At 36.6% G+C, this 21,208-nt stretch overlaps 2 protein-coding genes across 2 annotated transcripts; both read left to right on the forward strand.

The window, feature by feature from the left end:
- Positions 1 to 3: 3 nt before the first annotated feature.
- On the forward strand, positions 4 to 5,207 carry LOC111372588 (LRR receptor-like serine/threonine-protein kinase GSO2; the record flags this gene model as incomplete). The annotated part of the gene is made up of 9 exons (XM_022994960.1): positions 4 to 307; positions 917 to 1,072; positions 1,167 to 1,256; positions 1,350 to 1,424; positions 1,763 to 1,900; positions 2,027 to 2,101; positions 2,312 to 2,461; positions 2,569 to 2,715; positions 2,912 to 5,207. Coding segments are annotated over 9 exons (3,285 nt in total), but the record flags the coding sequence as incomplete, so codon positions are not given.
- A 6,538-nt stretch (positions 5,208 to 11,745) lies between these two features.
- Positions 11,746 to 13,443, forward strand: LOC111372591 (LRR receptor-like serine/threonine-protein kinase ERECTA). The gene is made up of 5 exons (XM_022994961.1): positions 11,746 to 11,854; positions 11,956 to 12,135; positions 12,540 to 12,564; positions 12,907 to 13,164; positions 13,344 to 13,443. The coding sequence occupies exons 1-5, from the start codon at positions 11,746 to 11,748 to the stop codon at positions 13,441 to 13,443; spliced, it is 672 nt and encodes a 223-aa protein (XP_022850729.1).
- Positions 13,444 to 21,208: the final 7,765 nt, after the last annotated feature.

Raw genomic sequence — 21,208 nt, forward strand, 5'->3', positions numbered from 1 at the left:
TCGTTAAATGAATGGTCTTGTTTTGGGTGTTGGGAGGAAGAGAGGAGTGCTCTTTTGCAGCTCAAAGAAAACATAAACTTCCCCGTTGGAAAATCCCTCTCGTCATGGATTGCAGCTGACTGTTGTCTGTGGCAAGGAGTTGAATGCAGCAGATGGAGTAGACGAGTAACCCAACTCAATCTCGGTTGGACTAGGGACCCGAAATTAGGAGATTGGCATTTTAATGCCTCTTTGTTTCTTCCCTTTGAAGATCTCAAAACTCTCTCATTATGGTCGAATAATTTAGTAGGCTGGATTGAGAATGAAGGTCTGCTGTCATCTCTATTGCTCTACTCTTATTCCAATGTTAAAATTTTATGATATTTGAGTTCCCTCGTAAAATATAACCCTTGGCATGGCTTTTGCTTTTATTTACCATAGAGAAGCTTGGAAGCTACCTTGGTTTTTACTTGAAAACTAATTTTTAAAAGAACTTCCTATTCCGATGAGCTTCATGAGGAAACCAAGTTGGACCAGTTTACTCTGAAATCTATCTAAAAGAAACAATTTTAATGAAACGGATCCAAAAGCTCCTTTTGACAAAAGTCATGCTAAATGCCCTGTAATCTATGTCCTTGTATGTTGATTGTTTTTTAACCCATTTAAATGATGTGAGATCAATTTAACAAGTCCCCACAAGATGGTATCTTGTTTGAGAACACCTATCTTGGAGTCCAAATGCTTGTTTGTGCTATAGACATATCGAATTGCTTTTTGAGCTATACGGGCTTGGATATCACTATTCATCTTGAATTCTGTATCAAAAGGTTAACCTTGTTAGGTATAGTGGTCCAAGAACTTGTATTTTGATAATGGTTTTATATTTAATGACGTGAGATTCACCTTTTAACGGATGAATATTGAATGTTCTAAACAGGTTTTGACAGACTATCGAAGTTGAGAAATTTGGAGGGCCTTGGTCTAGGTGAAAATTCATTTAATCGCAGCATTTTGGCATCTCTGAGTCAACTATCTTCTCTCAAGAATTTGAACCTCAGAGACAGCTTTTTACCTGGAAAAACTTCTGCTGACAGTAAGTTCAAAGGTTAATTGTATTTTAATTTTTCGAAACTATTTCGGCGGTTCACTACCTCCTTATTTACAGAAGAAACTATAACATTGTGCAGGCCATGAAAGACTCTCGAGATTAAGCAAGTTGGAAATCCTTGATTTCAGTCTTAATTCCGTTAATGACAGTGACGTTCTGTCGGTATTGAGTAAGATTTTATCTTCAGATACGCTAAACAACAGCTTGCCTTCATATAAGATAAGATTATGCTTTTTGGTGCACTACTAATTTATTGCCACAGATTTGAATGATTTTAACAGTTTGAAGGAGCTTGATATAAGTGGAGATCAATTTCGTAGCTTGGGAAATATTAACGGTGAATCTTTNTTGAATGATTTTAACAGTTTGAAGGAGCTTGATATAAGTGGAGATCAATTTCGTAGCTTGGGAAATATTAACGGTGAATCTTTTCATAAACTTCTTCTTAGATGATGTTTATCGTTCATTCCTTTTTGTTTCGTTTCATTCTTTCCATTTTGTGGATGTTCATAAGTCAGATTGTACTGTTCGCAACAATATTAAATGAAATTTAAAAAAAAAAAAAAAAAATGGATCGATTTTAATGTGTAGTATGATATAATACTATGTACTAATTATCAACTTAGAGTCATTTCTGTGATAATCGCCTTGTTTGGGTTTTTTGGAAACGAACAGGACTGAAAAATCTGAAGTTCCTTAGTTTACACGCCAACAACTTCAACAACAGCATTTTTTCCTCACTTCAAGGGCTATCGTCACTTAAATATCTAGGCCTCTCTAGAAATAAAATAAAAGGATCGATTCAAATGAATGGTTAGTTCTACAGTCTTCTTCCTCTTCTCTCTGCTTTTCCTCAATCAATTTGAATTATAATTTTTTTCACTACCTCAAGACAGGTCTTACATTTCACTTTTATATGTTTCTTCTCTTTATGCCAAGAATCGCATGCCTTGAGCAATTTGGTTGAGCTGGAACTAAGTTACAATGAGGTTGATAACTTTACTGCTTCAGAAGGTATTCAACAAGATCTTTCGGGTTTCAATTTACCTTTTAAGCGCATGTGTATGCAGTATTAGACATGACTAAACTGTATGCAAACAAGATATTTTAGTTTCTTTTTCTTCGTAATACTATCCAATAATAGCAGAGTGTCCCTTCAAACATGCTTTAAAGGGCTCAAGCTCTAGCGTCGCTCAAGAGTTTATATGTTTTCCACCATATCAGGCATCAAAAGTATGTGTCGCCTCGAGGCACTATATTTAGACGGCATCAAATCCAACGTTAGCAACATGCTACAATCTTTGACGGCATTCTCAAACCTCAGGAAACTCTTCTTACGAAACAATAGTTTAGAGGGAATGCTTGTCACTTATGGTAATCTAGAGTTTTTATTAATCATCTTATGAGGAACATTAACTCTAATTTCTAGTACATTGTATTGATTTTGTTTTTGTTGTTGTTGTTGTGTGTGTGTGGAGTAGCATTGAGGAATTTAAGCCAGTTGGAGGGATTGTACTTGGACTTTTCTTCCTTGGATGCAAACTTTCTTCAAAGCATTGGAGGAATGACTTCTTTGAAATTTCTAACTTTGTCAGAATGTGGACTCAATGGCACCCTTCCCGCCCAAGGTAAACTTCTCGTGCCTTTCTCTGGTTTAAGCATGCTGACTAATGAATTCTTCTAGCATTGTCTCTTCAATTATTTCTTCTTCTTCTTCTTCTTCTTCTTCTTTTTTTTTTTTTTTTTTTTTTTTTTTTTTTTTTTTTTTTCTTAAAAATTTTTTTTTTTTTTTTTTTTAAAAAAAATAAAGATTTTTTTTTTCTGGTATTGTTACTTCATGTTCTTGGGAAGGATTAGTTCCTTCATGTCTGGGAAACATGACATCCCTTCGATTTATTGATCTTTCTTACAATAGATTTGTTGGAAATATTGCATTCTCACCACTTCCCAAACTCAAGTCACTTGAATATCTCTCCTTGAGACACAACAACTTTCAAGTGCCAATTTCGTTTGAGCTATTCTCAAATCATTCAAACCTTCGAGTCATAATTGCTGGAACAAACCAAGCAATAGCAGAAACTGTGTCGCATAACTGGATTCCAACTTTTCAGCTGCAAATTTTTAGTATGGCAAATTGCACGGGCGATCTAACAATACCCAAATTCCTTCACTACCAATTTGACTTGAGAATGCTTGATTTATCACGGAATGGCTTGAGGGGGAATTTTCCATCTTGGTTGTTAGAGAACAATACAAGACTTAAAGGAGCCAACTTGGGAAATAATGCTTTGACGGGACCTCTCCAGTTGCCATCAAGTGCCAAACTGCATATGGCACTGTTAGATATTTCTAATAATGATTTCAGGGGAGAAGTTCCAACTAATATAAGTGCAGTCTTTCCAAATTTCATTGTTTTAAACTTGTCTAGAAATGAGTTTGACGGTTGTGTACCTTCTACTTTGGGCGACTTAAAATCTTTAGAAATTCTAGACCTATCCAACAATAAATTGTCGGGCCAATTACCACAAGAATTAGGCGCAGGCTGCTCTTCATTGTTCCTTTTCAAAATGTCAAATAACAAACTACAAGGACAAATATTTCCAGAATTTATCAACCTGCCAACTTTGGCATATCTGTATTTAGATAGTAACGAGTTTTCTGGCACCATACCTGATAGCTTGTCTACCATTCCTCTGGAAGTATTAGACATTAGTAACAACTCATTTTCTGGCAGACTTCCCATTTCAATGGGTAAATTGACTACAGCGAGGCAAGTTTCTATGTCTAAAAACCAGCTTGGAGGTCCAATACCACTGGAATTTTGCAACCTTGACAACCTGGTTCTCTTTGATTTATCGGAGAATAATTTATCTGGCTCAATCCCATCTTGCTTCAATCCACGAGGCTTAAGTCACATCTTTCTAAACAATAATCTTCTGGAAGGCCAGCTTTCATATGCATTTTACAATAGAAAATCTCTTGTTACATTGGATCTTAGAGAGAACAGATTCACTGGAAATATCCCACATTGGATTGACAATCTATCAAGCTTGAGTGTCATTCTTCTTAAAGGCAATCATTTTGAAGGCACAATCCCGGAACAACTATGCCAAATGAAGAGATTGAGCTTGATAGACCTATCCTATAATGATCTTTCTGGTCAGATTCCGCATTGCTTGGGTAACATAACTCTGGAGGTAACTAGAGATAAATCTTCTATTTTTGGAGTATCCGATTCTATAGGTCGAGGTCAGATGGAAATGATTTCTGTATCCTTCTACAAAAAATTGTATTTTCCATCAACTAATGTGCCTATTGAAACGGTATTTTCAACGAAGCGAAATTCATATTCTTACAAGGGCGGCATCCTCGATCACATGTCAGGCATCGACCTCTCTTCTAATAAATTGCACGGTGAAATTCCAGAGGAGCTTGGAATGCTAAGGGAGATACATGCACTGAACTTATCTCACAACAATCTTACTGGGACAATGCCGGCTACTTTTTCAAATCTACATCAGATCGAGAGTTTGGATCTTTCCTACAACAGCTTGAATGGGAGAATCCCCACTGGACTGACTGACTTAAACTCTTTGGCAGTATTCTCAGTGGCAAATAACAATTTATCAGGTATGATACCGGAGAAAGGTCAATTTGGAACATTTGATGAAGGTTGCTATAAGGGAAATCCTTTTCTTTGTGGTCGTCCATTGCCAGTCAACTGTGAGTCAATGTCAGGATCACCTATCGTCTCTAATGAGGAAACTGGTTTCATGGATATGGATGTCTTCTACATCAGCTTTGCCATTTCTTGTGTATCTGTGGTGCTTTGCATGGCTGCAGTTCTCTACATAAATCCTCATTGGAGAAGAGTATGGTTTCATCTCATAGATGTTTATATAGTCCGTTTTTTATGCCGTGTTTTCGTATTCTCGTATTTTATTGTAAATAAGATGTACGTAGTGACCTTATAATTTGTATTATAATCATCTAGTAGGGATCGTCTGTACATGTAAAAGGTTTGATAACTTTGTTGGTCGTTTAACTTTAAAAATGTGTGGCTTTTGTCACCTAGCTTTATTTTTAACATAAACACTTGGAGATGAAGAATTGGTCTTTACATTATACACACTTGGAGATGACTATTTTCAGTAGAAAACTGATCGTGTGAAGTTACCCAAGTGACACCAACTGCACGTTGGTACTCAAAGCATGAGTAAGTTGTAATAGTTCTAATTACATCCCACGTCGTTAAGTTTTAGGCTTTGATTGGAGGTTTATAATTACTTTTATTTCAATTCCACTTCCTTTCTGATGAAGAAAATTTCGTGATTTCTTTTTTCATAAATATGAAGATTTGTCTAAGCATTTGGAGAAATTAATCTCTCATTGAAGGTATACATTTTTTGAGTTGTATGAACATGCCCGTCACTGAAGGCACACATTTATTTAAGGGTATGTTTGATTGCACAAATGGAATTTACATGGAAAAAAAATAAATTCTAGGCAATTCATTGTCTAAAATTTATTTTCAAGAAAATTGTCGAGTAAACATGTTTGATTGATTTTATTTTCAATCTAGAAAATGTTTATGCTTGTCCATTTTTTATTAGTAGATAGAAGAAAAAGAGTGAGTAGATGAGAGAGAAAAAGATAGTGAATTACCTGAAAAATAAAAACTTATTCCCATAAAGAAAATATTTTCCTTGTTTTAAAAAAAAAATATGGTCACTTGACAAAAAAATAGGAAAATATTTTCCATGAAAAAAATATCAATCAAATGGCACAAAAGTATGAATTTGGGTGAAAAAACGACATTTTTATAGGAAAATATTGGCAAACAAACGCACTCTAAATCATTTGAATATGCTCGTCACATGTAGACCAAATTAATTTTTAAACACAATTTTTTCATAAATAGGTGTTGAGTTGTCCCACATTGGTTGTGGAAGGGAAGGGAAAGCCTCAGAACTTAAGTTAGCTTTTGGGGTTGAGAAAGTCCAATACCATTTAACACTGATATCAGAGTCTAGGTTATCAACAAGTTTTAGTCCCAACAGTCACGGGAGATGCGAGTTTGTGTGAGGGGGAGACATGTTTGACCTCACCCATGGCTCGTTCTGTGAGGGGGAGACAGGTTTGATCTTCCGTAGAGCTGGATGTGTGAGGAGGAGATTGTTGAGATTGTCGCACATCAATTGTGGAAGGAGCTGGTGGTCAGTTTATAAATGTGAGGAAATGTCTCACCTCTTAAACTAGCTTTTGGTCTCTCAATACCACTCAACAACAGGTGGGATCAAGATTCAAACTTAGAAAATCATATTGAATCATCTCATCTAAAAATTTAATCCATCTGAGGTAACAAATTAATTTACTCAAATTTGAAGAAATATGATGAATTCACATATTAAGAATTTCATGTCTCTTCCTTAATAGTTAGACACTAAAGTCTCACTACGCCTTCTCCCAAATATATTTCCATCTAGAGGTCAAGGTCTTCTTGTCCTCACGCACAAAGCTGTAGTTATTGTACGATGATCTAAACTATAATCTGTACCATTTTTCCTTAATGCTAGTATAGACAAGGCAATGTACAATTTAGAAATTTCCTATGATAGATGTTTAGTTTGCACTGTTTTTCTAATATGATCCCATTGGTGTCATGCCATCATTGACTGATAATGCGTGGTGCAATATAAAAATTCTACATTCTCACGACGTTCAATCAATGGCGTGATTGTAATTAGGAATCTATATATCACGAACATGAAGAAAAGTCCTTGCTATAGATTCGTATAATGTGCAATATGCATGAATCATAAGAATTAAAAACACGGTTAATCACCCAACTTATCATATTGTTTCATTTTACTTTAATGAACTTTATTTTGAGTTTTTTTAATGGGTCATAAATCTTATTTTATTTTTAGATGATTGACACAAAACATTCTCATCATTTGTCTTCATTGCGCAAAATCATCCTTATCATTTCATTTTTGGCATTTTAGCATTCAGATCGATTATTTTTGCATGAATTACTCGTCTACTCATTCCATTATTCTGCTCTGTCAAATGGCCCCGTCAAGTCCATCATGTCCAATAACATTTTGGTCAAGACAGTAATTAACAATTTTTTCCAACTTAATCCTAGTCATTTTGAATAGTAATATTATAAGTCATCAACATCGTCATCTAACTATCCTGACATGTCCACTTGGTCCTCCAACTATTCAGAAACATTATGTTGGACCTCTTTCTATGGAGAAGAATCATGTTCGTTCTCCAACTATCCAATAGGAACAAACAGGTCTTCAATCTATCATGCAGCATTAAGTTGGTCCTCCAATTATCTAGAGTATTATATGTGGAAAAGTCGAGTATGCCGAGCAAATATCAAGTTTGCTGGCACATCTCGACATTACAACAAAAACTACCTTTCGCAACGGTCAAAAAACGTTGCCTTGACCTTTTGCAACGTTCGTGTGTATGTTACGGCTTTGTTGTTGCCGTAGAGTGGAAGGTTTTCACAACGTTCATTGCGTGTTGTCATATAGTTTTTTGCAATATTCAATGAATGTTGCATTAAAGTTTTTCGCAACGTTCATTGAACATTGTCTTTATATTTTTTGCAACGTTCAATAAGTGTTGTGCTAAAGTTTCTCGTAATGTTCATTGAACGTTGTCTTTATATTTTTTGCAACGTTCAATAAGTGTTGTGCTAAAGTTTCTCGTAATGTTCATTGAACGTTGTCTTTATATTTTTTGCAACGTTCAATAAGTGTTGTGCTAAAGTTTCTCGTAATGTTCATTGAACGTTGTCTTTATATTTTTTGCAACGTTCAATGAGTGTTGCGTTAAAGTTTTTTGTAACGTTCAACGCACGTTGTCTTTATATTTTCTGCAACAGTTAATGGGTGTTGTCTTAAAGTTTTTTGCAATATTCAATGCACATTGTCTTAATGTTTTTCGCAACGTTCAACGCACGTTGTCTTAAGGTTTTTCTCAACGTTCTTCAACCGTTGTCTTTATCTTTTTTCGTAACGTTCTTTGAACATTGTCTTCACCTTTAAATGGATACTGCCCTTTTGTTTCCTTTTTTATTTTTAACATTACCAATTCCATAGTCCTGTTTTTCCTATTTCCATATAAAACATTGACCAACAATAATTCAAGACAAACATTATCTATTTACGTACAAATGCATATAACAAGACTATGAAATAAAAACTATAACTTCAATTACGAAACATTTAATCCCTACACAATAAACATAGAACAAGTACATACTATTACAATATTGCTTCTTCAAAACACCTCAATAAACACTCACTGATCCACCACTCAACATTGTCTTTCACTACATCCACAAAAATAATCTCAACACTCAAACCCTCAAGCTCCAAAGCTTGAAGCTCCTCCAGAGTAGCTACATCTTCATACACTTGTGCTTTTTATCCTGTTGATGACAATAATAGTACAAATGGCACAAGTTGTTGCTAAAGCAATAAATATATGAAGAATTTAAGTCTTCTTTCTTGGGTCTAGTTAAGAAAAAAGATTTGAGATTATGCAAAAGTATAGATTCTTGCCATCTTAAGCCAGAAAAAAAAAGGTCATTCATACAAATGGCTTCTCTAGACATCATTTTTTGATATTCAATTCTCCATTCTGTTATCTTAAGATGCGCATGGACAGTAAATTTAAACGAGTGCCCTATACAAAATTCGACAATATCTACATAAGTAATTACACATAATAAATAGAACAACACTCTCACCATAATGATACAAAACCCAAAATGATAATCCACAATTACAGAAACAAAAAGTAACATAATTTCTCCTTTTTAACATTATTTTTCACTTATAATACTCAAGTAAGCATAGTACATGTTTATGACAGGGTATATTAGTATAAGCTCTTAAATTTTATTTCAGCCATGACAAGTAAAAGAAAAACATCTAATCACACACTCACTTAATGAATGCATAAAACATGGAGAAAAACAAATATGAAAATACAAAAATGAAGACATAAATACATGCAAAAGTGCAAAAATTTATGAAATACCTTATGCTACTCTTTGGCCAAGCAACAGTACTTCCCATGGCCTCATTAAGAACTGAAAATTCATCAGTAGGTCTATACAAGGTTAAATGACCCATATACACTTCTTCAATCCAAACCTTCCAACAATCTCATCCAAGTGGCATTTGGTGTACTTTTGTGCTTGGGTCAGATGATGCAATCTTCCCTTCTGCTACAATTTCTTCTTCATTAAACTGGTACCAATGCAATAGTTGACACCTTGTATTTTCCAAATGTGCACTACCTCCCTAAATACCACTTCCTTGTTGGGACTACAAATTCACAGTGAAATGAACATATTCTCTTTAAAATTAGTATGCTATAGTCTGAATTTATATTGAGGAAGTGAAAAAATTATATAAGATACAAAACCTAAGTAAAAACGCGTTAACTCGTGTCTTCTACATTCTTATTTTGACTCTGTAAAATAATACAAAAAGTAAAAAAGTTATTCTACTTACTAAGTTACTTAAAACTATGTTATTATATTAGATGTAACAATAAAGTACATAGACTTGAGATAACTTGAGAAGCGCTTCAACTTTTTTTTCTAGTGCTCCTACCCTTTCTGACTACGTTTGTGGTTGGTTTTCAAGTTCTCTCACTCGAGAATTGTTTTGAATTTGTCCATCTACTTTTGATGGTGTAACTCCAAATCCAAGTCCCCTTACTCTTCCACAACATTCAAGACCTTGAACTCGAGCAACAGCATCATCGCGAATAGAATCTTCTGCTGGTGTATCGAAAATAGATTGGGCACAATCTTTTATCTTTTTCTGCACTTATGGAACTTAAATTATATACTAGCTTGTGATACATATAACAAGTTTAACCATTATTGACAAAATGTTGATATTATACACGTACCAAAGTTTCGGCAACCGCTTCATTTATAGGTTTTCCATCCCTTCTAAGATGTCCATTAGTCCACACTCTAGTTCTTAACCCTTTTATGTCTGGATACTTTTTTTTTTTTGCAATACAAATCAAGTAATGCATACTAGCATTGGACAAGTAAAGATAGGTACGGACAAGAAAAGATAGGTACAGACAAGTAAAGATAGTTTGTATGTGTACCAAATCGTGTGCCATATGTTGATAACCCTTTCGACCTATAGTATGTAAAAGCTTCTTATTGGTTCTCATTTTGATAAACTTGGCACTTTTTTCATATTAAGAAAACAAAACAAAAAATTTTGAAAATCAATAATCAAATAAATTTTATGCTTAATATGGAAATACAACTTACTTGAAAGTAGTAGAAAGAGTATCTTCTATAAACTTTTTCCATGCTTCTACTGAGTTTACATTCTTCGGTCTAAGAAGGAAAATAGCGCGTGTTCTATTCAGTACTATTCAATTCAATAAGTAAAATTTCAACTTTTTTTCATTTAATATTATGCAGTACAATTCAATTCAATTTAGACTATCGATCCTGACATAAATGTTTAACGAATAGTAAAATACCATTTGAATGAAACTTTTCTAGAAGTTAGTCACTTTTTAAAGAATAGTTATGTTGCCAAACAATCAATTTAATAATTAAAGCACTTTTTTATGCACACCAAACAATCAACAACCTTTTAATATAAGATTTACTATCAAAAGTTCTACTGCTAAAAGCTCTACTCACGCCATCAACGCCAAACAGACCCTAGTCTTTATGTATAATAGGCTAACTTACACTGAGCCCTAGGGCCAATATAATAAAATCAAATGGACCAACACAAGCCAATTAGAATGAAGGTGGTTGGTTCACGCAAGTACACCAAGAACCTATCCAAAGCATACCCAATCCATTTCATTTGTGGCCACGACAAATGACTAAAATAATACATGATTCCACTTAAATTTGCAATACACGGGTGCTACTTTCAGATATTATTGATTTTATTTTTATTGATTTTATTTTCTAAGTGGATGTAAAATAAATAAAATAAATAGAAACTGATGGAGTTAATGGAAAATAGAAATCCACATACCACTTCAAATATCTCATAGACAATTGTATTTAAGATAGAAGCATATAATCACTAAATTGTTAGCAACCATCTGTTCACATAACTGGCCATTTAGAAATGAGATATGAGCAAGCAAGTACAACATGAAGGAATTACAAACTAAAGAAAGGGAAGAAAAAACCTCTAAGTAGCTAGCAGCACAAGGAGAACGATCAATATAAGCACTCCATTGTCGATTCTTTAGAACTGAGTCTTTATAGCATATCTCATCATACTCTCCTAAACCTATAGATCAAATACCAAATAGACATTTGATCAATTGCTTGGACTCTATAAACCAATTTTTGAGTCCAGTAGACAGTCATCAATAAGATATATTTGTGACTGCTGACAAACCAACAACGTCGGATATAGAAAATTAATACTTACAGTCCTCCCACGTGTCACCATCATAGTCACACCCCTTTTTGCAGAATACCCTCCCTAGGAAAACCAATTGAAACTAGAAGGACAACAAGAGTTCCCTCAATGCTAACTACCCCTTCTGTTTCCCTTGGAGGTATCTTGAATGTTGTGACTAAATAACCGCAAAGACATTAATAATATTTGATGGTTAACAAAGTCAAAACACCAGCTCTGACTAAGATAATAACAATTCAAGACAAAACCTTAGCAATCAAAACATATCTAAGATTAGGAAAGCACGAAATAACACGGAGCACTCACCAATCACACTTCCTGGCCCTCTTCTTCCTTTCCTCTTCTCAGCAACACCTTGATGGGGTTTCAAACCATTGATTGTTACCATTTCATTTACAGGTTGGTGTCAACTTAAAAACCTTGAGAAGTTGGATCTGAGTAAAAATAAGTACAAAGGATTACTTCCTTCATGTCTAGGAAACATGACATCCCTTCGATTTATTGATCTTTCTTACAATAGATTTGTTGGAAATATTGCATTTTCTCCACTTCCCAAACTCAAATCGCTTGAATATCTCTGTCGGAAAAAATAATTAGTTGCAATAGTGATCAGAACAATATAATGCAGAAATATAAAACTTATCGTCTGATCGAGTCTCGTGACAGCACGATGTCCTAAAGTGAAATTGTCCGTCAATAATTGCTACGACATCCATGGACAGTCACTCCCATGATACAACGATCGTAAACCACTTGTGCAACAATCACGAATGATTTTTCTAGAACTCTCAATTGTACTCCAGAACAAATGTAAAAACCCGAATATAAGAAATTCAGAATATGAAAAGGATGATTGATGCAAGATGATTTTTCTATTTTTTTTTTTTTGTTGTATTTTTCCCAAAACGAGATATGGGTTTATATAGGCAAGATGGAAGTAACAGTTTTCACCATTTTAATACAGAATTTTAATGACTGAGTAGTGGATGTTTTAATGGCTATTAGTGGGTTGTTACAAAAGCAAATAGTCAGAAAATATTAGCTAGTTTTACCCATTAAATAATAAAAAATAAATCATTTCCCACCACTTTGGGGAGTGACTCGAACCCCTGACGTCCACACAAATGTCACATTTCCCACCACTTTGGCACTTTATCTAATTTGATTATTTCTTTCACATTTTATATTTATACCATAAATATATAACAATACCCAACTTCCTTCACTACCAGTCTGATTTGAGAGGTCTTGATCTCTCACACAACGGCTTGGGGGGGAATTTTCCATCTTGGTTGTTAGAGAACAATACAAGACTTATAGGACTCGACTTGGGAAATAATGCTTTGACAGACCTCTCAAGTTGCCATCAAGTGCCAAACTGGATATGGGACTGTTAGATATTTCTAATAACGATATGAGGGGAGAGGTTCCAACTAATATAAGTGCAGTCTTTCCAAATTTGATTGTTTTAAACATGTCTAGAAATGTGTTTGATGGTTGTGTACCTTCTAGTTTTGACGACTTGAAATCTTTAGAATTTCTAGACCTATCCAACAATAACTTGTCGGGCCAAGTACCAGAGGAATTAGGTGCAGGCAGCTCCTCATTGTTCCATTTCAAAAGATCAAATAACAAATTGCAAGGACAAATATTTCCAGAATTTATCAACCTGCAAATTTGGCATAGCTGTATTTAGATAGTAATGAGTTTTCCGGCACCATACCTGATAGCTTGTCTACCATTCCTCTGGAAGTATTAGACATTAGTAACAACTCATTGTTTGGCAGACTTCCCATTTCAATGGGTAAAATGACTACAGTGAGGCAAGTTGCTATGTCTAAAAACCATCTTGGGGGGTCCAATACCACTGGAATTTTGCAACCTTGATGTTGGGAAAACACCTCCCAATGAATGCCCAAAGATCAAACTAAGTTGGCAAAGTGAAAATTTCCAATATGCTTGAACAACAAGAAAATGAGGAAGAAATGAATTCCAATGGAATATATGATAATCAATGTGTTTGGATTACTTGAACAAGCCTCAAGTTAATCTCCAAGAAAGAAAATACCTTTGAATTTATACCCAAGATGAACAACCTTCAATCTTGTAAAAATTCTCTCCAAGTTTTTCTCTCAATTTCTCTCTAGGTCTTGTCTTAAATGTGTTGTATGAGAAAGGGGGGAAAATGGCTATATATATAGCCTACCGGGGCGCCTAGGCACCCAAGAGTGGTGCCTAGGCGCCATGATCCTGTTTTGGTTCTGCATTCGGGGCGCCTAGGCGCCCAGTTTATGTGTGGCGCCTAGGCACCCATTCACTTTCTCTTCCCTTTCTTCCCAGCTCCTCTTCTTGCTTCTCTTCTTCTCACAATTCTCCACCTCGTACATCATTTGATAGACCTCAAATTTTGGACAAACACACGAAGAATTAGCAAGCACCAACTCGGCTGCATCATTCAAACCATGATTGCCTACGTACCCAAAACTCGAGATCAAGCCTCCGTAGTTCACCTCCACCTTCATATACGCTCCACCTCATTTCAACCTCGCCCCGAAGGGCCATGCCCTCTCGGGCATATCAACACGGACTAATGTGAAGCAAGTCCAAGCAATGTTGAAACTTGCTACCCGTCACAACTTTGGTTAACATGTCAGCTGGGTTTTCATTTGTGTGCACCTTCGAGAGTGAAATATCACCTTCCTCTATAACATCACGCACAAAATGATACCTGACGTCAATATGCTTGGTTCGAGCATGATGAACCTGATTCTTAGCCAAGTGAATCGCACTCTGGCTATCACACCACAAATCCACACAATCCTGCTCAATCCCCAAATCATCTAGAAGACCCCATAGCCACAATGCTTCCTTCACTCCCTCTGCCATGGCCTATACTCGGCCTCTGTAGTGGAAAGAGCAACTGTGGCCTGTAACATCGATCGCCAACTAACTGGGGCACCATGTATGCAAAACACATATCCAGTAGTAGATCGTCGTCTATCTAGATCACCTGCATAATCCGAGTCCACAAACCCACTTTTATGACATGCATCTCCACCAAAACATAGACCCGTATCCGCGGTACCTTTTAAGTACCTCAGGATCCATTTCACAGCTTCCCAATGTGCCTTTCCCGAATTCGCCATGAATCTGCTGACCACACTCACTGCCTGTGAAATAGCTGGGCGTGTACACACCATGACATACATCAAACTGCCAACTGCACTAGCATAAGGCACACGATCCATGCGTACCTTTTCTTCCGCTGTAGTAGGAGACTGTTTACTAGAGAGCCTGAAATGTGGAGCCAATGGAGTTACCACCGACTTTGCACCTTGCAAACCGAACCTAGCAATAACCCGCTCAATGTAGCCTTTCTGACTCAAGAACATTCGCCGGTTCGTCCTCTCTCTTCTGATCTCCATACCCAGTATTTTCCTAGCAGCCCCCATATCCTTCATCTCAAACTCTTTACCAAGTTGAGATTTCAACTTATCTATCTCCACCTTGCTTTTCGAAGCGATAAGCATGTCATCCACATATAGAAGAAGATAGATATAGTTACGTGCTTGACCACAGGAGAAAAGATCTCATTGTAGTCAACTCCCTCTCTTTGTGCAAACCCCTTAGCCACTAACCTCGCTTTGAATCTTGTCCCATCGAGCTTGGTAGGATCCTCCTTCTTTTTATACAACCACTTGCAATCAATAGCTTTCTTACCTATAGGCAATGGGAAAACTTCCCATGTTTGGTTCTTGTGAAGTGATTCCATCTCTTCTTCCATTGCCGCCAACCAACTCTCGCTATTATTATTTAAAATAGCTTCCTTGAAAGTGGTAGGCTCATCATCCTCCACCGAGAGTGCATACTCAACCAAATTTGTCTGCCCATAGTGCCTCAAAGGCTCGTCTGACCCCAACTTTAGAACTTGCTTGTAAGTACGGCGTGGCCTAGAGGAAGCCAAGTTATCTGCAAGCTGCTGCTATTGTTGTGCCTGTACATTCTCTTGCTCAATCGCCTCTTGTTCAAATGCATCATCACTCTCATCTTGAATGTCTGTTTGATGCTCCTCTTGAACATGCCTAGAATCAGGTTGATCTCTAGGTTCTATGTCAACAACTTGAGACATTGTAGTCTCAACATCATCACCACCGGGCACTGTAGCTTTCAATGAAGCTACCATGGAGTTCTCATCAAAGGTAACATCTCTGTTGATTATGAACTTAGAATCCTCTAAACACCAAAGGCGATAGCCTTTAACACCTGCCGCATACCCCAAGAATATAGCCTTCTTGGCCCTCGTATCAAGCTTTTCCTCGTTGACATGATAGTAGGCTGTGCATTCGAATGTTTTGAGTTTCTCATAATCTGCATGTTCTCCTGTCAGTACCCTGTAAGGTACATCTCCATCTAACCTTGAATGTGGAGATCGGTTCACAATATAGCAAGCATTTGCAACCCACTCTGCCCACCATTCTCTGCCCAAACAAGCATAGGATCGCATACACATCGATTTCTCTCGAAATGTACGATTCAGTCTTTTCGCGACCCCATTCTGTTGCGGTGTATTTCTTACTGTCCAGTGTCTCACAATGCCTTCCTTACCACAGAACTCCTTGAAAGCACCATCTGTATACTCAGTACCGTTATCAGATCTCAGTGTCTTCAATTTCTTTCTTGTTCTGTTTTCAACCATTGCTTTCCACTTCTTGAAGGTGTCGAATACCTCATTCTTATGCTTCAAGAAATAAATCCAAGCATATCTAGAATAATCATCAACAAATGTAACAAAATATCTGGAACCGCCTTTGGAAGTGACAGAAGCCGGGCCCCATACATCCGTATGCACATAGTCAAGAATGCCTCTGCTTCTATGTTTGCTTGGCTGGAACTGAACTCGGTGTGCTTTACCGTACACGCAATGCTCACAAAAAGTCCATGCAAGGCTTCTTCAAGTTCTTTAGCAAGCCTTTCTTGACTAGCAAATCTAGCCCCTTTTCAGACATATGCCCAAGCCTCCTATGCCAAAGCCGAGTGCACTCACATGGATCTCCACCACTTCCACTTGTTCCAACTGCTACATCTTCAATAACTGTAGTACCCTGAAGAGCATAGAGATTGCCTTCACGAATACCCTTCATCACAATCAAAGAACCACGAACAACCTTCTTTACTCCATTCCATGTTACAATCTTGCAACCACCGGAGTCTAAGGCACCAACAGATATAAGGTTCTTTCGCAAATCAGGAACATGTCTAACATCCATCAATGTTCTAACCACTCCATCATGCATCTTGATTCTAATTGAACCAAGCGCCACCGTTTTACATGAATGGTTATTACCCATCAACACGGTTCCACCCTCAGTGCTTCTATAGGTAGTAAACCACTTCCTATTTGGACACATATGGTAAGAGCATCCGGAGTCAAGAATCCACTTACCGGAGGTCACTTCATCACAAGAGATGGTGTAGCATTCATCGCTTTCCCCTCCTTCCGAGGCATAGCTTACCTCTTGCTTAGCTTGCACCTTCCCACTGTTGTTGTTCTTATTGTTCTTCTTCCAATCCTTTTTGTTTGGACAATTCGCCTTGAAATGCCCAAGCTCACCACATTTGAAACAAGACCTTTCCGCAAGAGGTCTAGAACTCGATCTAGATTTTTTTCCCTTGCCCTTTGGTCGCACATTGCTTCTACCCCTTACAAACAATCCTTGAGCTTGCTTCTTGTTACCAATGGTAGACATGCCACTAGTTGCAATCTTTCGAAGATCATCCGCTAGAAGTGACGTTCTAATGTCCTCCATCACAAGTTTATCACCCACAAGCATCAATGTTTGTACTAGGTTGTCGTAAGACTTTGGCAATGAAAGAAGTAGTAGAAGTGCTTGATCCTCATCATCTACATCCACATCAATGTCCTTCAAGTCCGATATGATCCTATCAAACTTGTTGACGTACTCCCGGATTGGTGTACCTTCATCCATCTTGCAAGTATACAATTTGGACTTCAAGTAGATCCGATTTGTTAGAGTCTTCGTCATGAAGTTCGCCTCCAACTTTGTCCACACCTCCGCCGCCGTTACCTCACTATCAACCAAGAAAGCAACATCTCTTTCAAGGCAAAGAATGACAGACACTCGTGCCTCAAGATCTAACTCTTCCCAATCCTCGTCCGACATATCAACGTGCTTCTTCTCCTTTCCCGCCAATGCCTTGTGCAACTTTTGAGAAATCAACAAATTTTTCATTTGCATTCTCCAATATGAAAAATCATTCTTCCCATTGAATTTTTTTATCTCATACTTCCCAATCTTCACCATTCCTCTAGTAGACATGATTTATTCACTTGTTTACCGAAGATAAACCACAAAAGTTCACTTGGGAATTTTCACAAACACCTTGTGCACAACAAAGTTCGAGCAACTCACCACAAAATCGAAGTTTAACCAATTGTTGGGAAAACACCTCCCAATGAATGCCAAAAGATCAAACTAAGTTGGCAAAGTGAAAATTTCCAATATGCTTGAACAACAAGAAAATGAGGAAGAAATGAATTCCAATGGAATATATGATAATCAATGTGTTTGGATTACTTGAACAAGCCTCAAGTTAATCCCCAAGAAAGAAAATACCTTTGAATTTATACCCAAGATGAACAACCTTCAATCTTATAAAAATTCTCTCCAAGTTTTTCTCTCAATTTCTCTCTAGGTCTTGTCTTAAATGTGTTGTATGAGAAAGGGGGGGAAATGGCTATATATATAGCCTACCGGGGCGCCTAGGCGCCCAAGAGTGGCGCCTAGGCGCCATGATCCTGTTTTGGTTCTGCATTCGGGGCGCCTAAGTGCCCATTCACTTTCGGCGCCTAGGCGCCATGATCCTGTTTTGGTTCTGCATTCGGGGCGCCTAGGTGCCCATTCACTTTCTCCCATTCACTTTCTCTTCCCTTTCTTCCCAGCTCCTCTTCTTGCTTCTCTTCTTCTCACACTTGACAACCTGGTTCTCTTAGATAGTTAGATTTATCTGAGAATAAATTATCTGGCTCAATCCCATCTTGCTTCAATCCACGCTGCTTAAGTCATGTCTTTCTAAACAATAATCTTCTGGAAGGGCAGCTTACGTATGCATTTTACAATAGTAATTCTCTTGTTACATTGGATCTTAGAGAGAACTGGGTCAATGGAAATATCACATTGGATTGGTAATCTATCGAGCTTGAGTGTCATTCTTCTTAGAGGCAATAATTTTGAAGGCACATTCCGGGAACAACTATGCCAGATGAAGAGATTGAGCATGATAGACCTATCTTATAATGATCTTTCTGGTCAGATTCCGCACTGCTTGGGTAACATAACTCTGGAGGTAACTAAAGATAAATCTTCTATTTTTGAGGTATCCAATTTTATTGGTCGAGGTGAGTTGGAAATGTCTCGTGTATTATTATACAAAAGAGTGGATTTTCCATCGACTAATGTGCCTATTGAAACTGCATTTACTACGAATCGAAATTCTTATGCTTACAAGGGCAGCATCCTCGGCCACATGTCAGGCATCGACCTCTCTTCTAATAAATTACATGGTGAAATTCTAGAGGAGCTTGGAATGCTAAGGGAGATACATGCACTGAACTTATCTCACAACAATCTTACTGGGACAATGCCGGCTACCTTTTTGAATCTACATCAGATTGAGAGTTTGGATCTTTCCTACAACAGCTTCAATTAGAGAATCCCCACTGCACAAAGTGACTTGAACTCTTTGGCAGTATTCTCAGTGGCAAATAACAATTTATCAGGTATGATACAAGAGAAAGGGTTGTTATAAGGGAAATCCTTTTCTTTGTGGTCATCCATTGCCAGTGGACAGTGAATCAACTTTAGGATCGCCTATCGTCTCTAATGAGGAAACTGGTTTCATGGATATGGATGTCTTCTACTTCAGCTTTGTCATTTCTTGTGTATCTGTGGTGCTTTGCATGGCTGCAGCCTGCAGTTCTCTTCATAAATCCTCACTGGAGAAGAGTATGGTTTCATCTCATCGATGTTTATATAGTCCGTTTATGAGGCCGTGTTTTCGTATTCTTGTATTCTATTGTAAATAAGTTGTACGTGGACACCTTATAAGTTGTATTATGATCATCTAGTAGGGATCGTATGTATGTGTAAACAGTTTGATAACTTTGTTGGTTGTTGAACTTTTACAATATGTGGCTTTAGTCACCGAACTTGATTATTTAACATAAACAATCACTGAACTTCAAGGCACGTTTTAATTCATTGATCATCATACAATGTCAAAAATACCGTCAATCATGATGTACATTAAGCAAAACTGTTAAGCATAGGCATCGATTAATCAAAATAAAATAAAACAGGACCACCCTAGTGACTAGGACGACAAAACCTGTTAGTAGAGGGAATCTAGCCATCGTTGCGGTGTAAAGCTAAGCTCCCGCCTGAGCTTCATTTTTTGAGAAATGAGTTTTGTAATAATGATTTTTTGAAGAGTATGTAATTAAAAAGTAGAAAAAAAGGGGTTTACGAGTAAAATTATTTTATAAGGAGCTTGTGCGGTTGAAATTTTAGAGAAAAAAAATAAAATTTAAATAAATGGATTAAAACGTGACCTAAATATTCCCTGAGAAAAACTAATATACAGAAGGGAGTTTGTCTTTATATTATATGGGACAAAAACTAGTGGATGTCTAGCTGGATAATTATTTATAAACACTCCGAAACTAGTAATTGTCGTATAAAAATTGTAGAGTAAGAGTGTTCGGAAATTCTCCAAAATGTTTATCTTATAAGTAGTGGAAGTTCTTTACGGGAAGAAATATTGTTTCAATTGGACATTGCTTTTACGAGAATAATCTTCTTTTTCCGAAATTTCGATGACCTTAAATTCTGTCAATAGATTACACTTAGCTATGTAGCATGTATCTCTAATTCTCTTTCGATAAAGTGCTAGAGATTTTATTAAATTTTTTCTCGAAATTTAGTTGGGTGCGAGTGTAGACTTTGTGGAAGAATGACAAACGTGATAAGATTAATGAACTGCACAATACAACTTAAAGATAATTGAATTTGATACAGTGCCGAAGACCTATAATATCAAATTACTTTACTCCTTACTAGCTTCATCTCCCTCAATTTTTTCATTTTGATATAGAACATTGTAACAAACATATCACAATTTTATAAAGACTATGACGTAGGTATGGTCTGGGGAGTTCCTCTAGGCTACAATCTTTTTTACCAAGAAAAAATAAGTAAATAAATAAATAAGAAGTTATAAAAAATTAATTAGAAAAAAATTATATAGGATTTTTTTATATATTAACCTAGTAAAATGTTTGCAAGGAAAATTCGACAAAAGCTTTCATTGTGTTTTTTCCAGCGAAGGAGCATGCAAGAAAATGGCTTTTCGAGTATTCAAACTACAAGCATTAAAAATTAGAAAGAAAAAGACGAACAAGCACACGAACTTATTTATTGTGCAACTTCATTAGATACACAGATATTATCATATTCTACGTGTCCGTCCACCTCCACATGATTTTTTTATATAATTTTTTCTTAAGGTTATTTTTTTTAAGGCTGTGATTTAGATTAATAAAGAACTTAAATTAAAGGCAGACAACAAGATTAGG

This window comes from Olea europaea, unplaced genomic scaffold (genome assembly GCF_002742605.1).
Source record: "Olea europaea var. sylvestris unplaced genomic scaffold, O_europaea_v1 scaffold1016, whole genome shotgun sequence".
Taxonomy (NCBI): domain Eukaryota; kingdom Viridiplantae; phylum Streptophyta; class Magnoliopsida; order Lamiales; family Oleaceae; genus Olea; species Olea europaea.